Raw genomic sequence first — 23,031 nt, forward strand, 5'->3', positions numbered from 1 at the left:
AGGCGATAACGTAGGATTTTATTTTGTTAACGGAAGTGAACATGCGCTGAGAAGGTGATCGGGAGAGAGCGAGAGGATGTTAAGGAGCTAACGAGTTAATTGGAAGGGAAAAGTTTGAAGCTGTACGCTAGTAACAGTTTTAGATTGTCAGCTCGATAATCTGCAAGTTTATAGTTTTTTCTTTCTGATGGACTAAGTATTTCAGCGAGACATACGAAGTGTTTATCAGGAGAGGACCTGCTCATCAATCCGATGAGGAGTAGTAACCGCGTCCACCGATGGAGGCAGCTAGCTAACCAAGCTAACCCAGCTAACCCAGCTACACGTGTCGTGTTGAACTGTTGCTGGTTTGGAGGACAGAGACACCTGTTGGACAGGCTCTACAGCTCTACAGACGTCTGACTCGGAGACAATGACAGAGGGAGTCGCAGGATTGGTTGGACATATCGCTCACCTGGGAAAAAGGTGTCACATTTTATTTGGTTTGTTGCTCTTGTTTGAGTGAAGCGGCCACTGAGTTTTTGGTCACAACGCCCCCGAGCACTGACTCAGGCCTGCAACTAGTTTTTGGTTTTATTAATTGAGTTTTTGATAAAAGGACAGTTAAACATCTGTGACTCAGGTTAAACAGCCTTGAAGGGTAAATGTATTTTTTGTTCTGATACTGTGCCATATATTTGAGAATATATTTTATTTGGGAATAAGGAATGTAAACATTTATTTATATTTATTTATTTATACGTAAACATAAGTTATTCTCTCTCTCTCTCTCTCTCTCTCTCTCTCTCTCTCTCTCTCTCTCTCTCTCTCTCTATATATATATATATATATATATATATATATATATATATATATATATATATATATATATATATATAATTTTTTTTTTTTTAACTTTTCAATTAAATAGGGATTTAAGTTTAAACTATAACTGTTTTGTGATGTTATTGCTTTATTGCTTCAATAATTTCAGATAAATATCCCAGTTCTAAAAAGATTTCTTAAAGGGTGAGTAAACTAGTGTATTTGAAGTTGGTAATAATCCGCTTTTACAGGTGAAATTCAAGACTATAAAAAAATATTCAAGTAATCAAAAATGTATTTAGAGCTAAGTAAAAGAACTCAGGGCCCCTCATACACCTAAAAGAGAGTAGACGGGCTACACAAGTAAAGAAAAAAAAACAAAAAAATCCGGCTTCCTCGCACAGGTATAACCGGCACAGGTCCTCCCAGGGTTATGCTGTAACACCTACCTACGGACATAATCTGAGGTACTTGGAGCCTCCCAGTTATTAGACATCATACCTAACAAACAAGGCAAATTAAAGAAATAACCAGGAGAACAACTAAATAATTTTAAAAACGAATAAGTAATGAAACACACAAAACAAACATTTCATAAATACAGCAGATCCAAAGGTTCATAGCACAGTCTAAAATTAAGAGATATGAAGCTGGTACCTTTTAACTGATCCTAATAACAGCGTACTTAACTGATATGTGCACAAAGAACAATTAGGGCTCCAGCAGACAGTCAGGGACCTTCTACCCCCCTGTCAAATATTTTATAAAGCACTGAGCTACAAACCTGTCTGATAACACGTCAGCGCTTGGTGTATTGTGATACTGTGCAAGTCATAAGGCTGTAACACTATGATTTGCCTGGGTGGAGACAATAGAATTAAAAGTATTTAAAGAATGTGCTTTAACTTGGGAAAGTTATATAGCAAGTCAATGCTAATTTAAATGCTGTTGAATTAAATAGCATACGACATGTGCAATATATATGTACAATGAAAGCTTTTACACCTTTGCAGGAAAATGTCTCATCAGATGGATGAGGGCAAATGTTGTTAAGAGAATTATAATGATTTCTTTTTAAACCGATGATGAGTTTCACATTCACATAGGTTTTAGTGAAATATTTAGTAAATGATTCGGCCTGTTAGCATTTGCCTCAATACACCCTCACAGAGCTGCTAACATGGCTGTAAATCCACTTGTTGATGTCCAGTATACTTTTAAATCCTGACCATTTACTCAGACAATATAAGTACAAACACAGATTATCCACCTGAGAGAAGTGGATTAACCTGTTTCTCATCCTGTAGATTATAAATAGCACACTCTTATTTTCAGAGGGAACTTGTCCCCACATGCTGTAAATGTTAGATCATTTGTTTTCCGTCCTCTTGATCATGTGCTGTGTTACAGACAAATCAAAACTTAAGGTCCACAGCCCTAAATGAGTCACCACCGCTCAGCTGTGCCACACGCCTTTAACTCTGGCTAAAAACTTCACTGTGGAGAGACTGTAGCTGCTGATCCTCGGCTCTCTCAAACCGTCATGGAGGAAGTGCATGCGAGACAAGAGACACCAGAAAATAACACCCTCAGCTCCACATCCACCACAAAGATGGTCGAGGAAAGTGCTGCAGGAAACAGGTAACTCCACTGTCTGGTTTTATTGAATATCCCCTTTCACACAAGAATCATCTGTTCTGTATGCTTAACCACTAACCCCACCCCCCACAGTTCTAACGACGCCGGAGCTGCTGCTGGCTGGGGTAGCGACACAGTAGAAAACAAAGAAAGACCACCAGAGCAAGATGATAACAAACTTTCCTTCATCACCTGGAATGTGGACGGCCTGGACGGAGCGAAACTGCCACAGAGAGCAGTGGCACTCAGCAAGTATTTAATCAGGTGAGTCCACATTTGTTAATCACTTGCTGCATTGTCTGTGCTGCGGGATAATGTTTGGTTCTGTGATACTCTGCAGTTTATGGTTCGGTTTGCTGCCAGTTTTAGCCACTATTTCTGGGATTATTTATTTGCTAAACACGAATGTGTTGGGATGAACTAATCTTTGTCCTGACATTAACTAAAGTGGCTCCCAAAGGTGGCTGCACAGTTAAAATAGTATCTGAAGCACAAATGATACAGTTTCATAGCAGGTAATGAGGGATTCTTATGGAGCTCTTACACGGCACTGTCCACATAGATACTCCGCTGACGTGGTGTTTCTTCAGGAGATCATCCCACCCTATGCCCTTTTCTTGCACAAACGTCTGTCTGCTGCCTACACAATTATCGAAGGTACTGTTCATGCCAGAAAGAGACACTGATGTTTTGATATATCTGAAGGTTCAGGGCCATCAACATAATTGACTGCTGCCATGTTGTTGCTACCACGTGTGCAGTGACTTCAAAAACCAAGCCAACCCTTTGAAATAACCAGGATTTCTGTGTTAAATATGTAATGATTTTTAATCCTGGTTCCATCTGTTTTATGGCCAAAGAAAACCAGCTCATTTCCCAGTGTTCACTCTCTTTTCCTACTAGTGTGTCTTTTTCACTGACCAGGCGCTAAGGAGGGATACTTCACCATGATGCTGTTGAAGAAGTCTCGAATCACAGTGGAGAAGAGTGGGATTGTTCACTATCCAGCTACTCGCATGGGGAGGAACCTGCTTGTCGCTAGGGTTGGTGCACAATCAAGAGACACAACCTGTGTTAAAAGAAAAAAAAGGTTTTAACTTCACCTGTTGCATCGCATGTTTGTCCTGCAGGTGCTGTTTAAAGGTCAGAAGTTCTGTTTGATGACATCCCACTTTGAGAGCTGCAAGTCCAGTGCAGCGGAGCGGAAGAGGCAGCTGCGACTGGTGATGAGGAGGATAGGCAAAGCTCGGGAAAATGTTACTGTCTTGTTTGGAGGAGACACCAACCTGAGGGATGCTGAGGTTTGTGTTGTGTTTCATTCATCACACGAAAACAGCCTCCAGCACACAGTCCCATTACAGACACATGCAGTAGACATTGTGAAGTCACAGTAGTCATTTCTGCACTGGGTGATGCTGAAACACTGACGATGACGCTCGGCTTTATGTGGCCGTGTGTCCTGATGACACTGCGCCGATTGATGCTCTTTATAATGTCTTTTAGATATTAGTACCTGGATGTTTTGGAACTTATTACAGCTCAACCAGAACAAAACTGAATCCTTGGTGTGATTTTTTTCACTCAGAATTTAATTTTAATCCAAATCTGCTTTTTATTAACTCACACATTGCTAAAGTACAGCCATCTCTGTCTGAGCTACACAGACAAACTAATGCAGGCTTTCACTGTATATCCAGCAGTTCTGACTTCTGGGTGCATTTTTATTATTATCGTATCAACATTTCTGTAAAGCACTAATTGCACAAACCTGTACAAAAGACGCTATATAAATAGGGTGTCATCAATTAAAGAAGGGATAATGGTGGGCTGTAGTTGTCTAATTTCTTGGACAATCATCTTTCTGTCTGTGGACGGTGACCTCGTGTTCTGCCTGGGTTATAAAACAGACCACAGAATAACTGCAGTGTCCCACAGCTCTTCTCTGTTGCACATCATTCCCCATATTTCCAACTTGTTTTTCTACTCGACTTTCTAATAACATGATAAATAACATGTCCTAATGTTTATATGGTTCACGGTTCACCTCTTTCCATCCTAGGTGGCTGAAGTTGGCCTTCCCAGCGGTGTCTATGATGTGTGGGAGCAGCTGGGAGAGCCAGAGCACTGCCGCTACACATGGGACACAGAGGCCAACACCAACAAGGTTATGCAGTTTCCAAATCGCTTTCGCTTTGACCGGGTTTACCTGTGTCCAGCAACAATGGACAGCGTCCCGCAGCTGGAACCTGACAGCATGGCCTTAGTAGGGCTGGAGAAGCTCAAGTGTGGCTGCTTCACTAGTGATCACTGGGGCATCTACTGTACATTCTCTGCTGAGTGGAAATGCACAGATGACAAAAACTAACACCCCTGTCTGTCTGTGACCTAATTAAAAATTGATTTATGGTCATAATGCATTAATGCTTAAGAAACATTTTAATGAGCTGTAAATATTTATACTGTATAGTTTGTGTTTGTCAGATAATAAATGTCCAGTTAAAAGTCTCAACAACAAGATTAAAAACCATAGGTTGTGTTGTATATTATTAATGTTGTTCTTTACATGTGAAATCTTATTTTAGAATGTAACCTAATGTAGTGATATACAAGTACGAGTCAAAGGTTAAAGCGTGAAATAAAATGCCAATTCATTCACCTACAAAGGAGCTGATGTGCCAACATGCTCATGTTTACATAGTTACATAAGAGAAACAGGACATGATAATGTGTTCAAACCAAAAGAATAATACAAAAGGTGCATGTGAGCAGGTTACAGTATGTGGGCAAATATGTGGTTGGATTTATACTTATTAAATAAATTAATAGTATATTACAGAACACAAAAATGAGTAATATCCTGTATAATTACCATTCTATGAAATTAAATACTAATAACAGTTTCATATAATATTGTGGTATAAGTCAAACCAAACAGTGAGACACAACTTTTTAAAAACTAACTGAACTATGTTCAGTTATCACCTATCTGATGAGAGACAGACAGTGTCCACAGAGCAGTGGGGACACAGGACACTCACCCAACACTACATGAAACAGGCAAAATATTATTTTTTTTCCCTGTCAATCTCATGTTCCACAGTCCAATCCAGAGGGTGGTGGCAGTACATCTTTAAGATGGTCTCCTTAATCTTCATCGATGACCTAACACATGATGGCAGCAGCAAAATAAACTCACAGAAACATTTTGTCTTCCAATTTAAAGAAAGATGCAACCTAACTGATCGGGACATCCTTCATCATGCAGCAAGATAATGACCCAGAACACACAAAGAAGATGATCAGGGCCAAGAATTGGAAGGAGACTGAAGGGAGTAACCCCCCAAAGACAGAGGCTGTGGGGAAAGACTGGAAAAGCATCACAAAAGTTGGGTGATGTCAGTGTCTCACAGGCTGTGAGCTGCCTTTCTCCTCCTAAACTTAGCGCTTTTGCCACGACAGTCAACACGATACCACTAATAATCGGTTGAGATAAAGTGGTAAGGGATGCAAAGTCCATACTAAAGCCGCCTGTCCACACTCTTAAATCATGTTAGAGGGAGGTTGATAATAATTTAATTAACTTAATGAATTTAAAAAAACTAGATTTAAAACGCACTCTTATTGTTTTTCAGAGAGAACATGTTTGCATATCATTTTTTAAACAGTGATAGAAATAGTAAAATGATATTTAAAAAACTTGTTCAAACTGTGGCTGGACATTGCTCTTGATCATGTGACATGTTCCAGGGAAACTGAAACTTGAAGTGCAACAGCCTCAAATGAGTCAGCACCACTCATCAGTACCACACAGCTTGAACTACAAACCTAACTGAGGAGGATCTGGAGCCGCTACTGCTTGACTCTTCCTGCTGACATGGAGGAGGTGCATGCAGGAGAAAAGCCAAGAAAAAATGCAAAGAAAAAGAAAAAAGGGAAAAACGCTCCGGGGAAGATGTAAGTCCACTGAATGAACCACGGTGGTACAGTGGAACAGTTTGTTGTCCAGCGTAATTGGCTGATGCTGCTCATGTAACTATATCCTATTTTTTTACTGTTAAAACCTCCCAGTTCTAAAGAAGATGTTGCCTGCAGTGGAGGAACAGTAGAAACCAAGGAGGAGAAGGATGATAAACTTTCCCTCATCACCTGGAATGTTAACGGGGTCGATGGAGCGCAGCAGCAAGAGCGAGCCACTGCGCTGTGCAACTATTTAATCGAGTGAGACCAAACGTCACGATAATGTTAGATGCCTGGAAATAGATTGACATACAGATACTTTAAGCTGTGGTCAAATTGGACTTTGTGATGGGGGGGAGGTCTTGATCTGGGGGTGGGATAGTTAAGTTACCAAAATGTACCAAAACGTTACCAAAATTGAAACAAGTTTAAAACTATTTATTAGAAAGTAGGTCCAGTTGAAACTGCATCAACCCGAAATTTCTGTTAACATTTTAAAATCCTGGGATCACAACATACGCCCACTGTGCTGGGCAGCATCAGAAACTTCATAGCTCCAAAGATCCTTGGACACAACACTAAACTGCTTTATCTCCATGCAGATATGCTGCTGATGTAGTGTTTCTTCAGGAGGTCACCAAACCCTTTGCCCTCTTGTTGCACAAGAGTCTGTCTGCTGACTACACAATCATTGAAGGTACATTCCAGAAAGGGAGGAATGTTGTTTAGTCTTTAATTCAAGTAGCACGATTGACTGTCATCACGTTGTTTTACAGTGGAAAGAAAAAGTGTGGGAACCATTTAAAATAACCTGTTTTTGTCTTAACAATAACTTTTCTCAGTAGCGTTGTGGAGAGTGATGGTGCTCTTTGGAAAACATCAGGTTCTCCACAATGCTCTCAATGGTGTAAAAATGGGATAATGGAAACATCGTCCTAACAGTCCCAACAAGTTCGGTGCAGGAGCAGCTTGGATAGTTGATAGCTGCTTTGAGATTATTGCTCCAAAACGAGGTTCAACTTGAAATTTTGGGTTCACTTACTCACCAGCAGCACTTTGATTATTTACTGGGTGCGTTTATGCAAAAGAAAAATGGTCTTTTCTAAGAGTTCTTGACAGTGAATATTTGATTTTTTTTTCTCTTCTCTGCTGCCTAAGAAAAGACCCTCCATGTTCTGATGCTTCAAATGGTTTGTTTTCTATTACATTCTGATCATTTCTTCTTCACTGACCAGGTGGTAATGAAAGATACTTCAACATGATGCTGTTGAAGAAGTCTCGAATCACAGTGGAGAAGAGTGGGATTGTTCAATATCCAGCTACTCACATGGGGAGGAACCTGCTTGTCGCTAGGGTTGGTGCACAATCAAGAGACACAACCTGTGTTAAAAGAAAAAAAAGGTTTTAACTTCACCTGTCGCATCGCATGTATGTCCTGCAGGTGCTGTTTAAAGGTCAGAAGTTGTGTTTGATGACATCCCACTTTGAGAGCGGCAAGTCCAATACAGCTGAGCGGAAGAGACAGCTGCGACTGGTGATGATAAGGATAAACAAGGCTTGTGATGATGTTACTGTCCTGTTCGGGGGAGACACCAACTTGACGAATCCTGAGGTATGAGTAACAGCAAGCAGACAGGACATAACTGTAGACACGAGACAGGTGAGAATCACAGGAGTTCAGCTAGTTTGTAGTGTCCATGAAAAATGGACAAAGACAACTGGATCAAACACGAATTGTATGAGCACAGAAAGCCTCCTCCACATCCAGAGTAGGGATGTCCAGTATCACTTTGATATGAACATATGACTGTTATCAGAGTTTGCACTCAGCTTTACTTTTGTCGTTTTCTGTTAGTCAAAAACAACTACAGACATTTTTCCTTTGTGTGTGTACAAGTACACAAATGCAGTATTTGACCGGTTACTGGTATTGGCATCAGGACATCCCTGATCAGGAGCCGCACTTTACTGAAACATTTCTCTGATATTCGAGACAAAATTCCCCACATCATCTAAAGCTGAACTCCACTGATTTGTCCATCTCAGTGTGTGTTTGCAGGCGTTTATGAGTTCTGGCTGGATGTCTGAAAAACTTGGGATGTGAAAAATGATCTGTAGGGTTTTCCGAGGGAGCTGATGGCTGATAAATGTGATGTGTGTCAAAGGCTCATGTTTGTTGCCCATAATTCTGTCTCGTTCTTTTCTCTTTTCACACAACTTTCTGATAACACAAAAACAAAAATACCAGTGTTGCTCATATGTGAATTCATGGCCCAGCCTCCAGTTCATACCTGTCATTCCATCCTAGGTGGCTGAAGTAGGCCTTTCCAGCAGTGTCTATGATGTGTGGGAGCAGCTGGGAAGGCCACAGCATTGCCGCCACACATGGGACACAGAGGCCAACACCAACATTGTTCTTCCCTCTATATGTCGCTTCCGCTTTGACCGGGTGTACCTGCGCCCAGCAAGCGTAGACAGAGTTCCAAAGCTGGAGCCTGACAGCATGGCCCTGGTTGGGCTGGAGAAACTCGATTGTGGCCGCTTCACCAGCCATCACTGGGGCATCTACTGCACATTCAAAATACACAAATAAAAGAACCTCAAACCCCTGTTCTGCTTTTATGTACATATGCAACTAAATGTTCAGCTTTCCTTTATTCACATGCTGCTGCCAGTTTGCTTTGTGCATTTAAATAAAACTAATACAACAGTCTGGAGTGAGTTAAGAGTTATGTCCTTAAAACTTGTGTTGTCCAACCAAAAAGAATTGGATGTACATGAATGTAGTTAATGTGCTTTATTGAATATTTATTCTTGCCATGAAGGTTCAGTGATAATGTTCAGATGCTTGGTGCTTCAGCAGGAGTTTAGTGTTGTAGTTGCAACAGGTCATGTTTCTGCGGGCGACTGTGGCGCAGGAAGGTAGAGCGGTTATCCACCACTATTGCAGTTGTTGGTTCAATCCCCGGCTCCTCTGGTCACGTGTCCTTGAGCAAGACACTGAACCCCAACTTAGTTGCTCCCAGGTAGTGTTGGCCAGCTGCATAGCAGCTCCACCATCGATGTGTGAATGGGTGAATAAGAAGCAGTGTAAAGTGCTTTGAGTGCCAATAGATAGAAAAGCACCATATAAGTGCAGCACATTTACCATCTTCCTCTGATTTACCCACCGCCTCGATGTTCTCCTATAGGCAGCTCATGGCAAGGCATGTGTGGTGATGGCTTGGAATTTGTTTTCTCATTGAGTTAAGTGTTGCCTCCTCACCACGGATATTTGTAGCTGCTCTGTATGTTTGATACAGTATGTCGCACCCCGATTGTTCTAACTCAGCAGTTCCCAAGGTACTAACTGGAGATATGAATAGAAAAACTCCACTAAATCTAGCCACATGTGAGGGCTGCAGTAAAGTCCTGGCAGAGCATCACCAGGGAAGAAACTCAACATTCTACTTCTACTGAGGATGCATCCTGAACTCGAGACACAGCAGAAATTACTGTCATTGATCACTCAGACCCAGAGAGAGTCCAGGCGCTCTGCCATTATTTATCCAAGTGAGGCCACAGTGTGCATGCGAACTGAATGTAGCCTAACTTAAATCTCAAACAAGCGTTCAAGTGATCTATTTCATGAATGATAAAGTTTGATTTCTCTCCACAGGTACTCCCTTAATGTGGTGTTTCTTCAGGATCCAGCCCTTCGTCTACTTGTTGAACAAATGTCAGGATGCCGACAACACGTTTATTGAAGATACAAAGTCAAGGAGCAATTTTCCTGACTGGATTTCAAGCTCTTTGTTATTGTTTCCTGTACAGAGTAAGACAGGGCAGCATATGTCAGCATGCTTCACTTTCTATTTCAACAGCCAGTGGCAACACAAGAAATACAAATACTCATTAGAATTCATCCTCACACCTGCTTGTTGCTATGGTTGGTGCAGATGCAAAAACCTGTGAAGGTGCTGTCCAAAATATTCAACCCTCACCTGGTGCATTGACGTATACATGTGTCTCCATCAGGTGCTCGTCAAAGGTCAGAAACTCTGTCTGATGACGTCCGACCTTGAGAGCTCGAAGGCAAATGCAGCCGAGCGAATGAGACAGCTGCAGCTGGTGATGGAGAGGATGAGTAAGGAGCCCGATGACGTCACTGTCTTGTTTGGAGGGGACACCAACCTGAGGGATGCTGAGGTATGTGTTGTATTTTGAAAAAGAAATGTCAAGCAGACAGGAGCTAAAGGGAAACAAAGGAATGAAATGATTAAAATTGACTCAGAAAACAACGTTTTTAGACACAGGAAATACAAGACTGTGAGACTGAGATATTATATTATTGACTGCACAGTTTAAATAACTGGGACTGGAACAGCAGAAGCATTTCTGCTTTGACCGGGTGATGACCTGGATACCTGCGTCCAGCAACAATGGACAGGGTCCCGCAGCTGGAACACAGAGAAACTAATGCAGGCTTTCACTGTATATCCAGCAGTTCTGACTTCTGGGTGCATTTTTATTATTATCGTATCAACATTTCTGTAAAGCACTAATTGCACAAACCTGTACAAAAGACGCTATATAAATAGGGTGTCATCAATTAAAGAAACCAGGCAGGGTTAACAGGAGAAAACTCACAGGACAAGCTAATACATACTAAATGCATGTTCTATGCATGTGCAATAAAGAAATTTACAGCAGTTTTTTATGGCCTCACCCAATCATCTTCCCCCATCTCTAACTAGCAGGTGCATTTCACACAGTCCAGTATGGATCAAATGGACTCAAGGGCTGAGGAATTGGAGAATTTAGAACAGAGACCAGGGAAACACACTGCAATCCAAAGGTGGATCTTCCAGCTTCTGACACACCTGGTCCATGTAATGAACAGCAGGCAGGGCTCTATAGGGATAATGATGGGCTGTAGTTGTCTAATTTCTTGGACAATCATCTTTCTGACTGTGGACGGTGACCTCGTGTTCTGCCTGGGTTATAAAACAGACCACAGAATAACTGCAGTGTCCCACAGCTCTTCTCTGTTGCACATCATTCCCCATATTTCCAACTTGTTTTTCTGACTCTTGGCCTTAGTAGGGCTGGAGAAGCTCAAGTGTGGCTGCTTCACTAGTGATCACTGGGGCATCTATTGTACATTCTCTGCTGAGTGGAAATGCACAGATGACAAAAACTAACACCCCTGTCTGTCTGTGACCTAATTAAAAATTAATTTATGGTCATAATGCATTAATGCTTAAGAAACATTTCAATGAGCTGTAAATATTTATACTGTATAGTTTGTGTTTGTCAGATAATAAATGTCCAGTTAAAAGTCTCAACAACAAGATTAAAAACCATAGGTTGTGTTGTATATTATTAATGTTGTTCTTTACATGTGAAATCTTATTTTAGAATGTAACCTAATGTAGTGATATACAAGTACGAGTCAAAGGTTAAAGCGTGAAATAAAATGCCAATTCATTCACCTACAAAGGAGCTGCTGTGCCAACATGCTCATGAAAAATATTAATAGTATGTCACAAAACACAAAAATTAGTAATATCATGTATAATTATCATTCCATGAAATTAAATACTAATAACAACAGTTTATACAACAATATAATATAGTGGTAGAAGACAAACCAAACAGTGAGACGCAACTGTGTAGGATAACATACAATTACATTTATGATACTCCAGACATTAAACACAATATATATACAATATAGAAAACACTGCGTATAGAACAAAATGAGACACATTAGAAAAAAGAAATACTCGCAGTACAACACAAAGTCTCTGTCTCTTTAAGAGAGACGTCGCCAGCGTCGTAACCTAGGAGACGTTTTGTTTACTTCCGGGTTGTCGCAGTCGAAAACAACAGGGGCACGCAGCAGCAGCACGCCCACGACACCGAGCAAAGCGGATTAGAGTCCCGCAGAGATGGCAGGGGAGGTCGAGGACGAGATACCAGGTCACTAACATCCATTAGCTCGTTATTTCACACTTCTATCGACATTTTCAGTTTGTTGGCTAATGATATGGCTTGTTCATGTTAGCTTCATCTTTAGCTGCTACACCAACAGAAATAAAACCTATTTCATTCCCGTTCTCCGGGGTTAATTAAATCTTATAAATAATTTAGTGTCTTATTATGTTTGCTATTTATATTTTTCCTGCCAGTTACTGTAATTGTAAGGTGCTTAACCAAAAAGTTTGGTTATGTGCTCTTTAATAAAACATTATTAGATTTTCTTGTCGGATTTCAATCCTTGCTTTACTATAGCAGAATAAAATTACTCTTCATGATTTTCGTCGTCACACAATATGCTCAACATGCAGATGAGATCATAGTTTAATTGCCGTTTTCTGTATTGCATTACAGTCTTTCAGTTGTGTGTATTAATTTATGACAGCGGTCTCAAAGAAAAGTCTTCGCATACTTATTTTTCTGAGAGACAGTGATGTAAAATTAAGGGAAACAAATCTCACATTACAATTGCTGTCAAGCCATTATTGTTTGTTCTCATTTGGCGTCCCGACCTGTTTGTTTGTCATGTGTCTATTTATAGTTGTTTTTCTGTTTTAGTGGTCATATGCTGAGTCTTCGTGGTCACTCTTTGTGCTCATTTAGTGCCTATTTTTGGTCATATTCCAGCTCTCTGTGTTTATTTTGTGGTCTTCCTCTCTTTTTGGTTGTTTTACAACTGTGCGTCTATATTCCCGTCATGTCTCATGTCTTTGCCATCATTTTGCATCTTTTAACTGGGCTCTCTAAAACCCACACCACCATGTACTGTGTAAAGTGAGTGGTCTGCAGGCCCTTTCAGTTAAACATCCATGCTCCTATGTAAAATAAGTTGAAGTATCTTGTTTCCTCTTCTTATAGAATCTGGAGCAGTTTTCACTTTTGGAAAGAGCAAATTTGCCGACAACGTCCCCAGTAAATTCTGGCTTAAGAACGACGCACCACTCAAAATAGCCTGTGGGGACGAACATACCGCCCTAATAACAAGTAAGAGGTCATTTAACAATGTATCACTTCTTTTAGTGAAACAGTGCAACAACCAGCAGAGATAGACTGTTTGGTCTTTGTCTCCACAGAAAATGGGAAACTCTTTATGTTTGGCAGCAACAACTGGGGCCAGCTCGGTCTGGGGTCCAAAGCGTCTGTGAACAAGCCTACTTGTGTCAAAGGTTGGTTCCATATTTCAGTCTATATTGATTGACTGTCAAACATGACCATTTTTAGTCAGATTCAATTGTTTGTGATAACAGTTATGTGATTAAAACTCTTTCCCATTATTGTTTCAGCTCTGAAGTCAGAGAAAGTTCAGCTCGTCGCCTGTGGAAGAAACCACACTCTCATCTGCACGGGTAGATATCTGTTGAGTTAGAGATGGACTTTAATCACATCAGCTTCAGAAGTGTTACATCTGCTCTGTGTTTCAGCTCGGGGAAAGGTGTACGCCTCAGGTGGGAACAGCGAGGGTCAGCTGGGACTCGGAGACTGCGAGGAAAGGACAACGTTTCACAAAGTGGACTTCTTCGACTCACTTGGACCAATGAAAATGCTGGCTGCCAGCTCAAATATCTCCGCTGTTCTCACAGGTGAGTCCTACTGGGTGGTGAAGGTTACTATTGCTGAGTGATCACTTGATTTACTGGCTGACTGTTCTTGGGCTCCTCACAGAGAGCGGTAAACTCTTCATGTGGGGCGACAACAACGAGGGTCAAATCGGTTTGGGGAAGGAAAGTCACGCCTGTTCCCCACAGGAAGTCACAGTGGGACGACCAATCAACTGGGTGTCCTGTGGATATTACCACTCCGCCTTAGTGACAGGTGAGAAGAACATGTTTCACAGATATTGACAGATGCTCTATAAGAGTAGATTTCAAAATGGATCAGTCAGATGCAGGAAGCATCTCTTGAACTGAAAGCCTGTTCTCTGTATGTTGTCGGAAAATGATTGTAAGAAAATAATTTGAATCAAGGTAAACATTAAATAAAACTATTAGACACAAAAGAACAAGAGGCAAAGTTGAGCTTGAAGTTTTATTCCTAACCATGAAAATCCTTTTATTGTTTAACACTGAATGCACATCATTGACCTCTATGTCCCTAAAGTTAACTGGGTTTTAGTTGTAATTAGCTTTTAATAGTATGTAACATGATAAACTGTCATAAGGCTAAAACAAACTACATCTGCTGATGTGGTTGAAGCTCTGGACTGGATCCAGAGTGGAGAGAATCACATTAACAGTGAATCACCAAACTCACCAGGACATTTCACATCAAAAGTTAAACACAGAAGTCACTTTTTTAGTTGTAGTAAAAAGTATTTTCCCGTGCGTCTAAGTTGATGGAGCTCTGTACACGTTTGGCGAGCGAGACAGCGGGAAACTGGGTCTGGGCACCGACCAGGTGCCGGGACACCGAGTGCCTCAGCTGGTGAAGACCATCAAGGAGCCAGTGACACAGGTGGCCTGTGGGGGCGGACACACGGTGGCACTAACAGGTGAACAAGTGAGATTAGCAATAAACGCATCGTAATTCAGAAGTACAATTATGTAGGAAATTCATTTGTTCATGTTTCCTCTTGTCCAGGCGACGGCATGTACGCATTCGGTCTGGGTCAGTTTGGACAGCTCGGTCACGGGACATTTATCTTTGAGTCACGGCTGCCACGTCCAGTCGAACACTTTAAGAAGGGACGAGTCGTCCAGGTGGCCTGTGGAGAGAATCACACCGCCGTCATCACTGGTAAATATTTATGAAAATATTCAAAACACTGCCGAGTTTTTCTACTTTTCTCTAGTCTTCACTAGTTTCATAAAAGTAATGTTGCGTGTTTTTCAGAGGGTGGTTTGCTCTACACATTTGGAGATGGTAGACATGGCAAACTGGGCCTGGGAGAAGAAAACTTCACCAACCAGTTCAAACCAACTCTGTGTTCACGTTTCCTCAAATACAACGTTCAAGCAGTGTGTATTTAAATCCAACCACATATTTTATGAATTCATTTCTAACTTCTTCACTGTGGTGTAATGTGGTACAGTTCACAGGCTTAATTGATTTTTTTAAACTTCAAAACAATAAATAATGATTCTCTCTGTTAGTTTTTATGTTATGTTGTTTTAAGATGTATATTTTATTGTCATATAAGTTTCCATATACACAAATTCCTTTCATATTATTTATTTTGCAAATGTATTGCTGTTCAGTAACTATCTGATTTGTTTGCGTATATAATGAGATATTTGTTCTGGAAACGAGTCCAGGTTTCATGTGGCGGCTGTCACATGGTGGTGTTGGCTCGGTCGAGGGATCGCAACAGCAGCGCTGTGACTCTGGAGGACGATGACGTGACAGAAGATTACCTGGAGAAGCCGTACGTGGAGCTGCTGGGGAACACAGCCGAATCCTCCAGCCTGCAGAGGAGCCTTCCTGCCCGGGTTCGCAGGAGAGAGAGGGTGGGCGGCACAGACGAAACGCTGAAATTAGCTGACAGTCACAGGATATAACATTTCTGATGATGGTTTAGTTTCATTTCTTTTAATGAGGCTGACAAACGTCGACTGCATCTCAAGATCTTTACCTTCATCCACGGACTCTGAGAGTAGTGTAGTGGTGTAAAAATAAAACAAATCAACTTTTCCCACACTATAAGGCAGCAATTCAAGCCCCAGATATTACTAGAGGTTCTTTATGTCGTGTGCAGCTTTTATACTTTTCCCATTTTTGTGTTTGGAAAGTTTTAAATTTGAACTCTCATTTAAATTAATAAAAATCAGCAAAATGTTATCAAATTTTCAAAATCCCAATCCCAAATTTTGACTTCTTTAATAATACAAATAATTATACCCCCTAATCTTTTATACACTAGATACAGAGCAACATTTTCTTCTCATCCTTGCACACAGGAACGATCTCCAGAGCAGTTCGGCGCCATGTTCAGCACGTTGCCAGCCGTGACGTCAGGGTACCTCCACCCGCAGCTACCCGTCTCCAGCCAGACCATCCCACCCAGACTGCCTCCTCCTGATCTGAGCCACAGAAAGGTGCTGAGCAGCACTCACCAACAGGAAAGCACAGGGTCCAACCACCAGGGTATCTACCTCCACCTCCTCCCCTTACTCCACATACATCTTCTCCTCTTTCCTCCAAGCTTAGACCAAGATTATGAACAGATTGTTTCTAAAATCCAGTTTGTTTTTGCTTAATATAGGTAAATGTCAATAAAACTGTTTTTTCTTGTTTTCACCTAAATGTGCACAATGTCAGAGTGCACATTTAAGTCCGTCTTATTTTCTGCCTCTTCAGAGCAGACAGGGAGCAAGATGCACAGTGTTGTGGAGAGCCTGACTGACACTGACAGCGTTAGAGGCCTGGGAGAAACCACAGACTTTTTCAACATGGTGAGACACTTCCCCTGGTGCTGCTGTTCATCTGGGCTCCGTGTGGACGGCAGCACAGGAGCAAAATGTTAGAGAATACTCATTGTAGTCACTAATTTCTGCTCCTTTCTACTTTATTCCTTATCATCATAGACACATGTGATGAAGAAGGACCCTGGTGACAAAAACCTCTCTCTGTTCTCTCCAGTTCAGAAGGTAAGTCACACCTGTATTCTGTTAAGATTTATTTTGCAGACACTGACATTCAAGATGTTTCTGAATTGCAGTGTCCTTAGTCAGGATAGTGTTCAACACCCATCACATTTAGTGAAATAGAATCATTCACTCCTGTTTTTCTTTCTCATTTTTCCTTTATAAATGGCTTATTTTCTGTCTCTTGAGTTGTCTGTGTGTTTTTTCTAATGCATGCCTCTTTTTCATCCTCTTGCTTTCTTGTGCTGGGGATAGAGGAAGAGTAAACGCGTTAAGGCCGTTAAAGGAAAGAAAGAGGGCCAAAGGAAGGAGGGAAGGCTCTCCCAGCAGAGCAGCGTCTCTACACTTTCTTCATCTCATAATAGTAAAACTACTCCTCACCAGGGAATACCCACTGAGCTCCTAAGGAGCCACAGCGCTCACTCTCTGGCCTCTCAGAATTCACAGAAACAGAAGACGACCAAACAGAACAAAGAGAATCTGATCATGGCTGTGGAGGAGTTACAGAGGAAACCCAGTAGAAACAAACCTCCAAGTGTAGGTGACATTAGGAAGGCAGCATCCAAACAGTGTCCCAGGCCTATTCAGGTGAAAAGCAAGGTGACAGAGGTTGGCAGGAAGCCGATAGAAGATAGTCCAGCAATTAAAAAGAACGTTTTAGGTCCTGGTTCTGAATCTGCAACACTAGAATTTAAGCAAGTGCACGCCAAACCTATTAGGATTAAAAGCAAGTCTACAGTCCTGCAGAGTGAAAATGCAAGTGTTAGCTCTGATGGCAAACACTGTGACACCTTGGACAAAGAGACCACGGGTAGCTCTGAGGGAAAAAGAAACTCCAAATTTAAAGTGAACACAAATGTTTCAAAGAAATCTCACAAAAAAGAGGCTCAGTCCAAAAGGGCACCTAAACCTGTGAAGGAAACGCAGAAACATCTCGGTCTGCTCACTGGAGCTGCATCACTTGCAGCAGGGTCTGTTTTAATCCATGAGTTGGCATCCAGACATCGTTTTAGCTCACAGTCGCCATCACCATCTGAAAAAAGCCATGGTGTTTCTAATAACATTGGGATGAAATCAGCAGGCGAAGGATCTGAATCTTACATTGCTGACTTATACAACAAATCAGCAGTTAGCATTAATGTCGTACCTGCACATGAGGTTGCTAAAGTGAGGACGAGTCAGGACCAGAGTGAGGAGGAAAGTAAAGAGTCTGTGTTCGTCAAGGAAGAAGAAGGTGGGCAGAGAACAAGTGCAGAAGTAAGCGAGGATGAGGAGGATGTTAGTCACAGTTTTGAGAAAGTTACAGAAGAAGGGGATTACAAAGACAGTGACACTCAAACAGGAGATAGGCAGGAAACGGATGGAGATGAGGAGGGAAGCAGGGAAGCAGAGGAAGTTAAGAGCACCGCTGAGGAAGAGGAGGAGGAAAGTGAAACTGCAAATGAGATTGAAGGGAAAGAGAGCGGTGTAGAAAATGATGAAGAGGAGGAGGAGGAAAGCAAAGAAGGGTCAAATTATGAGACAGACAGCAGGGTAAAAGAATTTCTAACTGAAGAAGAGGAAAGAAAAGAAGAAGAGGAGGAACTGGAAGGTGAAGACGTAGAAGAGGAGAGTCAAAGTGGCTCTTTAAAGTCTTCAGTGAAAACAGATGAGAGAGATGAAGAAAGTGAGACAGAAGAAGAGGAAAAGGGGAAAGAGGGGAGTAGTGTTAAAGAGGAAGAGGAGGAGAATGAAGGAGAGAAAGAGGAGGGAGGTAGTAAGAAGGGTAGTGAAGAAGGAGAGGAAGAGGAGGACAATAGTAAGGAGGATAGTGAAGATGTAGAGGAAGAGGAGGAAAATAGTAAAGATAGTGAAGACGGAGAGGAAGAGGAGGAAAATAGTAAGGATAGTGAAGAGGGAGAGGAAGAGGAGGAAAGTAGTAAGGACGATAGTGAAGAAGCAGAGGAAGAAGAGGAAAGTAGTGAGGAAGAAAGTAGTAAGGAGGATAGTGAAGAAGGAGAGGAAGAGGAGGAAAGTAGTAAGGAGGATAGTGAAGAAGGAGAGGAAGAGGAGGAAAGTAGTAAGGAGGATAGTGAAGAAGGAGAGGAAGAGGAGGAAAGTAGGAAGGAGGATAGTGAAGAAAGAGAGGAAGAGGAGGAAAGTAGTAAGGAAGAAAGTAGCGAGGAGGATAGTGAAGTGGGAGAGGAAGAGGAGGAGGAGAGTGAAAGTGAAGACACAAGTGAGGAAGAGGATGAAGATGAAGAAGAGGATGGGAGTGAAGAAGATGAGGAAGAAGAAAGTGAGGAAGAGGAGGAAGAGGAACAAACCAGTGAAGATGAAGATGAGGAAGCTGATAATGAAAATGAGGAAGGTGAAGAAGAAGAAGAAGAAGAAGACGAGGAGGATGAGGAAGAGGAGGATGTTGTTAAAAAGAAAAAGTCTACTGAAGTGACTAAAAGTAAACCGAGGTCAGGGGTCAAAGGTCAGGCAGCCGGTGAGTCAGAGGAGTTTTGGGATGATGTTTTACCTCAATACCTTAACTTGAAATAACACTAATCAATATAATCATCATTTATCCAACATGAATTCATAATTCAGGAGCCGGAAGTGACGTGTTAGAGGCTGGAATCAGTGTTTGCTATGTTGCTTTATGGATTGTTGCTAGATTTGATAGATGCATCAGCACTAAATGATGCCGTAATACAAGAACTTCACCAAATCAGCAGCACAGCTAAAACTCAACATGCATTGTGCCTTTTTAACACCTTCGTTACCAAGTTTAATTCATTTTCCTACTTTTATTTAACGTCTCCAGCATCTTTATTCCTGTTTGTGGCAGCTCTGAATCATCGTCTTAAAAACCATAACTTGTTCCCAGATGTATTCTGCTGTTCTCATTAGGACACCGTGGCCAGTACATGGAGAATGAGGCAACCAACCAATGAGTATTCAGGTTATTTCAGTTTGGAACAAACTGGAAGGATTAGCCTGCAAAGAGATGATTGACAGCTGTCAGACAGGCTGCCTTCACTGGTTTTGAACTTGCTTCTTTTGGTTCTACGTGTACGTAAATGTCATTAAACTTCCCTTTGACTTCCCTACATTAGAATATCTCTCTACTTCTAGCTGAAGATACCTCCAGATGACATCACTTGGAGGCACTTGGAGGTTCAGATCATGTCATCTTGTTGCTCACACTATGGAGTTTGTAATCATGGTCAACCTGCTTTTCCAGAGCTCCTCCAGATGACATCATCTGACCTCCCAATGATGAAATACAAGTTTTTGAGCCAGAAACAGAGAAATATTTTAATATAGGAAAGTTTAAAAGCATTAATGTACATTTACACCAAGTTGAAAATGGGTGAAGTTGCCCTTTATTAGACACTTTATTACATCATTTTACCTGGATATTTGCTTTCTACTTTCTTCTTATATTTGTGTTAGTCTGAGTTTGTTTTCTGTAATAAACTCATGCTGTTAGCTTTATCATGTGTTTGGTTATTTGTACCTTTGGAAAAAGTTTGCGCGGTGGTTGTGGTGATGAAATGTCTCTGTGAGAATGTTATAAACACCATTTTCTGACTAATTCTGCCACTGACTGATGCCACTGGATGAGTTTTCCTGTGGCTGAGGGTTTGATTGGACAGTGTGAGGATCAGGTGGGGCTTCTCTTTTTTTCTGTGCGTAATCCCAACTTTAATCTTCTCCCACCATCCTCCCACTGTAGCTCCCCCGTTCTGTTCTGTAGTTTTTCCACTTTTACTTGGATTTTTGTGGTTTTCAATCCTTAGCACCCAAAGTTCCACGTGCTTTGTTACTTTTCTCTCGTGGTCTGACACGTGCCTTCATTGCTGTTCTTACTTAACATGTGTTTCATGTGTCTCTCTTTTTGCTCAGAGGGGGAGCAATGGTGAGGAGGAGGAGAAAGAAGAAGAAGATGAGGAGGACAAAGATGATGATGATGAAGCGGAGGAGGAAGATGAAGAGGAGAATGATACATCTTCTGGGACGGAGGCGCCAGACGACTTGACAGAGAAGCCGACAGACGCGAGTCCGAGTCCTGTAAGTTCACAGAATTAAATTAAACATCTAACACCTTTAACTGCTGTTGGATCTCACATGTAACGTGTGAACCCTACAGAAGCCTGAGGAGCTGAGCGAAGAACACGAGCCTGATGGAGAACAGAAAGGTGATGACCTTCAGTGTTATATACACGAATGGTGAAGACCAGAAACTCTAAAAAAACCAAACACACACACACTGTGCTAAAGACATGGGAGGTTCTGTGACTGCAGAACATTTTTTGGGTTGGTTTGGTTTGATTTAGATGTTTTGCAGTTTTGTCTGTTTTTTGGGTTTTTTTGGAAATGTTTGGCTATTTTTTTCTTGCCTTAATTAGGATCTTTACTAACTACATTTTTAAAAAAGTGGAGTTTTTGTCACTAATGAGGATAATGTGCTGTTTGACATCAACAGCAGCTGTAATCAGCAATGAGCCCATCACTGCAGCTAAAGAGAGGACTGACGTCGGCGTCAAACCAGCTAATGGGACCGCACACAGCTCAGCGAACCAATCCGGCCCCAGCAAGAAGGTACAGAAAGACAAACAAAGGAAATGTCATTTAACGTCACTGCTACAAAAACCTTGTGTCCTTCTCTCAGCTGTCCCTCTTCAGACGACTGTCCTCCACCAAGTCGAAGCAGACCAGTGGCAGGGATCAAACACCAGCGGAGGGCACCGACAGTGGGAATGCGGCCGCCCAGGGACGGCCTTCATCCTCCGCCCCCAGTGGGAACAACCACCCGGAGACAAACAGAGGCAGAGCATCACAACGATCCCGCTCTGGTGCCTGCACCTTACTGTGAACCCAGGTGGATTCAGTTACCCAGACAAGTCGGACCAAAGTGTGAAAAGCTTCATTATCAGCACTGATGAGTCTTTACTCATTTGTCCTCGGAGACAAAGAAAACTTGTTTTTATAGGGATGCGTTTATTGTAGCATCCAGCTCCAGTAGTGGTGAAACTCTATGCCACAAAGTGAAGCTGCAGCTGAGTCACTGCAGATTTACATAGATTCTGTTTTTAGCATCTTTGTCCTTGAAGTTCTGAATAATGTCTGAATCAAATACTCTTAAAACCTTAAAGGAAAACTCTCTTAAAATCTATAAAATGCTGTAGAAATCCCGCCTTAGACTGTGGCTGTGAAAAGTTTATGTCCTCTTGCTGTTTTTTTTCCTTTACTTTGAAACATCCAACACAAACCTGTGATTTGAACACTTTTATTGCTTTTCGCCGTCTTTTTGAGCGCAGCTTTAAATCAACCACTGTAACCAAGTGACCTACAGCTGAGCCTCCTCCTGCACCAGTATGACCAGCTTCCCCACGTTACTGGGCAGATTTTAACTTTACAGGTTTCCAGCCACTGAGCCTCAGCCTGTGTGTGTGTGTGTGTGTGTGTGTGTGTGTGTGTGTGTGTGTGTGTGTGTGTGGGTTCATACTGTGAGGATGTAAATATTCGTATTTATTGTGACATGGAGCACATTTGCACTTTTGATGTGATCTGTTTGCATACATCAGTTTTATATTCTGACACGATAATCTCATTTAACTGAATTGTGGTAACTTTTTTTTATGATTTTGATTTTTGTGATATCAGTAAAGACTTTTGATATAAAGATGAGACATTATTTTTGTATGAGTGGAATATTATAATGTGATATTACATGAGTTTAGTGTTAGGCCCCTTTTGACATTTTTTACAGAATCTGATTTAATGTTAAGGTCTGAGAAAAGCTCAGCACATTTCACTTTTGTCCAGGAGCCATTTGTTTTAGATTATTATTGTTATTAGATTATTATGTTAAAGTGTTAACATATTTAAAAGCAACACGTCTGAATGTTTTATTTGGAAGAGGACAGGAACCAATAGTCATGCCTGGATTTTATGACACACATGAAGCAGGGAAACCACAAATTTCATTCAGCACCATCCGTGCTAGTTTAAATCAGTGGTCCCCAATCCTGGTCCTCATGGACCCCTGCTCTGC

General features: G+C 41.5%; 3 protein-coding genes across 8 annotated transcripts; all 3 read left to right on the forward strand.

The window, feature by feature from the left end:
- Positions 1 to 36: 36 nt before the first annotated feature.
- Positions 37 to 5,108, forward strand: LOC137126029 (tyrosyl-DNA phosphodiesterase 2-like). 4 transcript variants are annotated; one of them, XM_067502421.1, is made up of 7 exons: positions 37 to 640; positions 2,215 to 2,445; positions 2,536 to 2,706; positions 3,005 to 3,099; positions 3,367 to 3,485; positions 3,573 to 3,743; positions 4,502 to 5,108. In XM_067502421.1, exons 2-7 carry the CDS (start codon positions 2,348 to 2,350, stop codon positions 4,805 to 4,807), a joined length of 960 nt encoding a protein of 319 aa, XP_067358522.1. In that variant the 5' UTR covers positions 37 to 640; positions 2,215 to 2,347; the 3' UTR covers positions 4,808 to 5,108. The 4 variants fall into 4 exon arrangements, with proteins under 4 accessions (XP_067358522.1, XP_067358524.1, XP_067358523.1 ...); XM_067502423.1 differs by having other exon boundaries at positions 37 to 465; XM_067502422.1 differs by lacking the exon at positions 37 to 640 and adding an exon at positions 992 to 1,008.
- A 1,092-nt stretch (positions 5,109 to 6,200) lies between these two features.
- On the forward strand, positions 6,201 to 9,106 carry LOC137125761 (tyrosyl-DNA phosphodiesterase 2-like). Its single transcript, XM_067501731.1, has 6 exons — positions 6,201 to 6,396; positions 6,511 to 6,660; positions 7,002 to 7,096; positions 7,635 to 7,753; positions 7,841 to 8,011; positions 8,708 to 9,106. The coding sequence occupies exons 1-6, from the start codon at positions 6,317 to 6,319 to the stop codon at positions 8,990 to 8,992; spliced, it is 900 nt and encodes a 299-aa protein (XP_067357832.1). The 5' UTR covers positions 6,201 to 6,316; the 3' UTR covers positions 8,993 to 9,106.
- A 3,084-nt stretch (positions 9,107 to 12,190) lies between these two features.
- rpgrb (retinitis pigmentosa GTPase regulator b) lies at positions 12,191 to 23,013 on the forward strand. Of its 3 annotated transcripts, XM_067502427.1 has the most exons (17): positions 12,191 to 12,363; positions 13,279 to 13,404; positions 13,494 to 13,586; positions 13,704 to 13,766; positions 13,842 to 14,000; positions 14,083 to 14,232; positions 14,750 to 14,908; positions 14,998 to 15,153; positions 15,250 to 15,374; positions 15,672 to 15,863; positions 16,314 to 16,500; positions 16,714 to 16,808; positions 16,941 to 17,003; positions 20,880 to 21,044; positions 21,124 to 21,172; positions 21,460 to 21,575; positions 21,646 to 23,013. In XM_067502427.1, the coding sequence occupies exons 1-17, from the start codon at positions 12,333 to 12,335 to the stop codon at positions 21,847 to 21,849; spliced, it is 2,133 nt and encodes a 710-aa protein (XP_067358528.1). In that variant the 5' UTR covers positions 12,191 to 12,332; the 3' UTR covers positions 21,850 to 23,013. The 3 variants fall into 3 exon arrangements, with proteins under 3 accessions (XP_067358528.1, XP_067358527.1, XP_067358526.1); XM_067502426.1 differs by lacking the exons at positions 21,124 to 21,172; positions 21,460 to 21,575; positions 21,646 to 23,013 and adding an exon at positions 17,256 to 19,473 and having other exon boundaries at positions 20,880 to 21,038; XM_067502425.1 differs by lacking the exons at positions 20,880 to 21,044; positions 21,124 to 21,172; positions 21,460 to 21,575; positions 21,646 to 23,013 and adding an exon at positions 17,256 to 20,596.
- The last annotated feature ends 18 nt before the right edge of the window (positions 23,014 to 23,031 follow it).

The sequence above is a fragment of the Channa argus genome, chromosome 4 (assembly GCF_033026475.1).
Source record: "Channa argus isolate prfri chromosome 4, Channa argus male v1.0, whole genome shotgun sequence".
Lineage (NCBI taxonomy): Eukaryota > Metazoa > Chordata > Actinopteri > Anabantiformes > Channidae > Channa > Channa argus.

What these genes read in the sequence shown, in the direction of transcription:
- LOC137126029 (XM_067502421.1), top strand. Translation starts at nt 2,348, where the DNA reads ATGGAGGAAGTGCATGCGAGACAAGAGACACCAGAAAATAACACCCTC. An exon ending in TGCCTACACAATTATCGAAG is followed by an intron (nt 3,100 to 3,366) that starts GTACTGTTCATG and finishes TTCACTGACCAG; the next exon opens with GCGCTAAGGAGGGATACTTC. An exon ending in CCAACCTGAGGGATGCTGAG is followed by an intron (nt 3,744 to 4,501) that starts GTTTGTGTTGTG and finishes TTTCCATCCTAG; the next exon opens with GTGGCTGAAGTTGGCCTTCC.
- LOC137125761 (XM_067501731.1), top strand. Translation starts at nt 6,317, where the DNA reads ATGGAGGAGGTGCATGCAGGAGAAAAGCCAAGAAAAAATGCAAAGAAA. An exon ending in TGACTACACAATCATTGAAG is followed by an intron (nt 7,097 to 7,634) that starts GTACATTCCAGA and finishes TTCACTGACCAG; the next exon opens with GTGGTAATGAAAGATACTTC. An exon ending in GGAACCTGCTTGTCGCTAGG is followed by an intron (nt 7,754 to 7,840) that starts GTTGGTGCACAA and finishes TATGTCCTGCAG; the next exon opens with GTGCTGTTTAAAGGTCAGAA.
- rpgrb (XM_067502425.1), top strand. Translation starts at nt 12,333, where the DNA reads ATGGCAGGGGAGGTCGAGGACGAGATACCAG. An exon ending in TATCTCCGCTGTTCTCACAG is followed by an intron (nt 14,001 to 14,082) that starts GTGAGTCCTACT and finishes GGCTCCTCACAG; the next exon opens with AGAGCGGTAAACTCTTCATG. An exon ending in CCACTCCGCCTTAGTGACAG is followed by an intron (nt 14,233 to 14,749) that starts GTGAGAAGAACA and finishes CGTGCGTCTAAG; the next exon opens with TTGATGGAGCTCTGTACACG.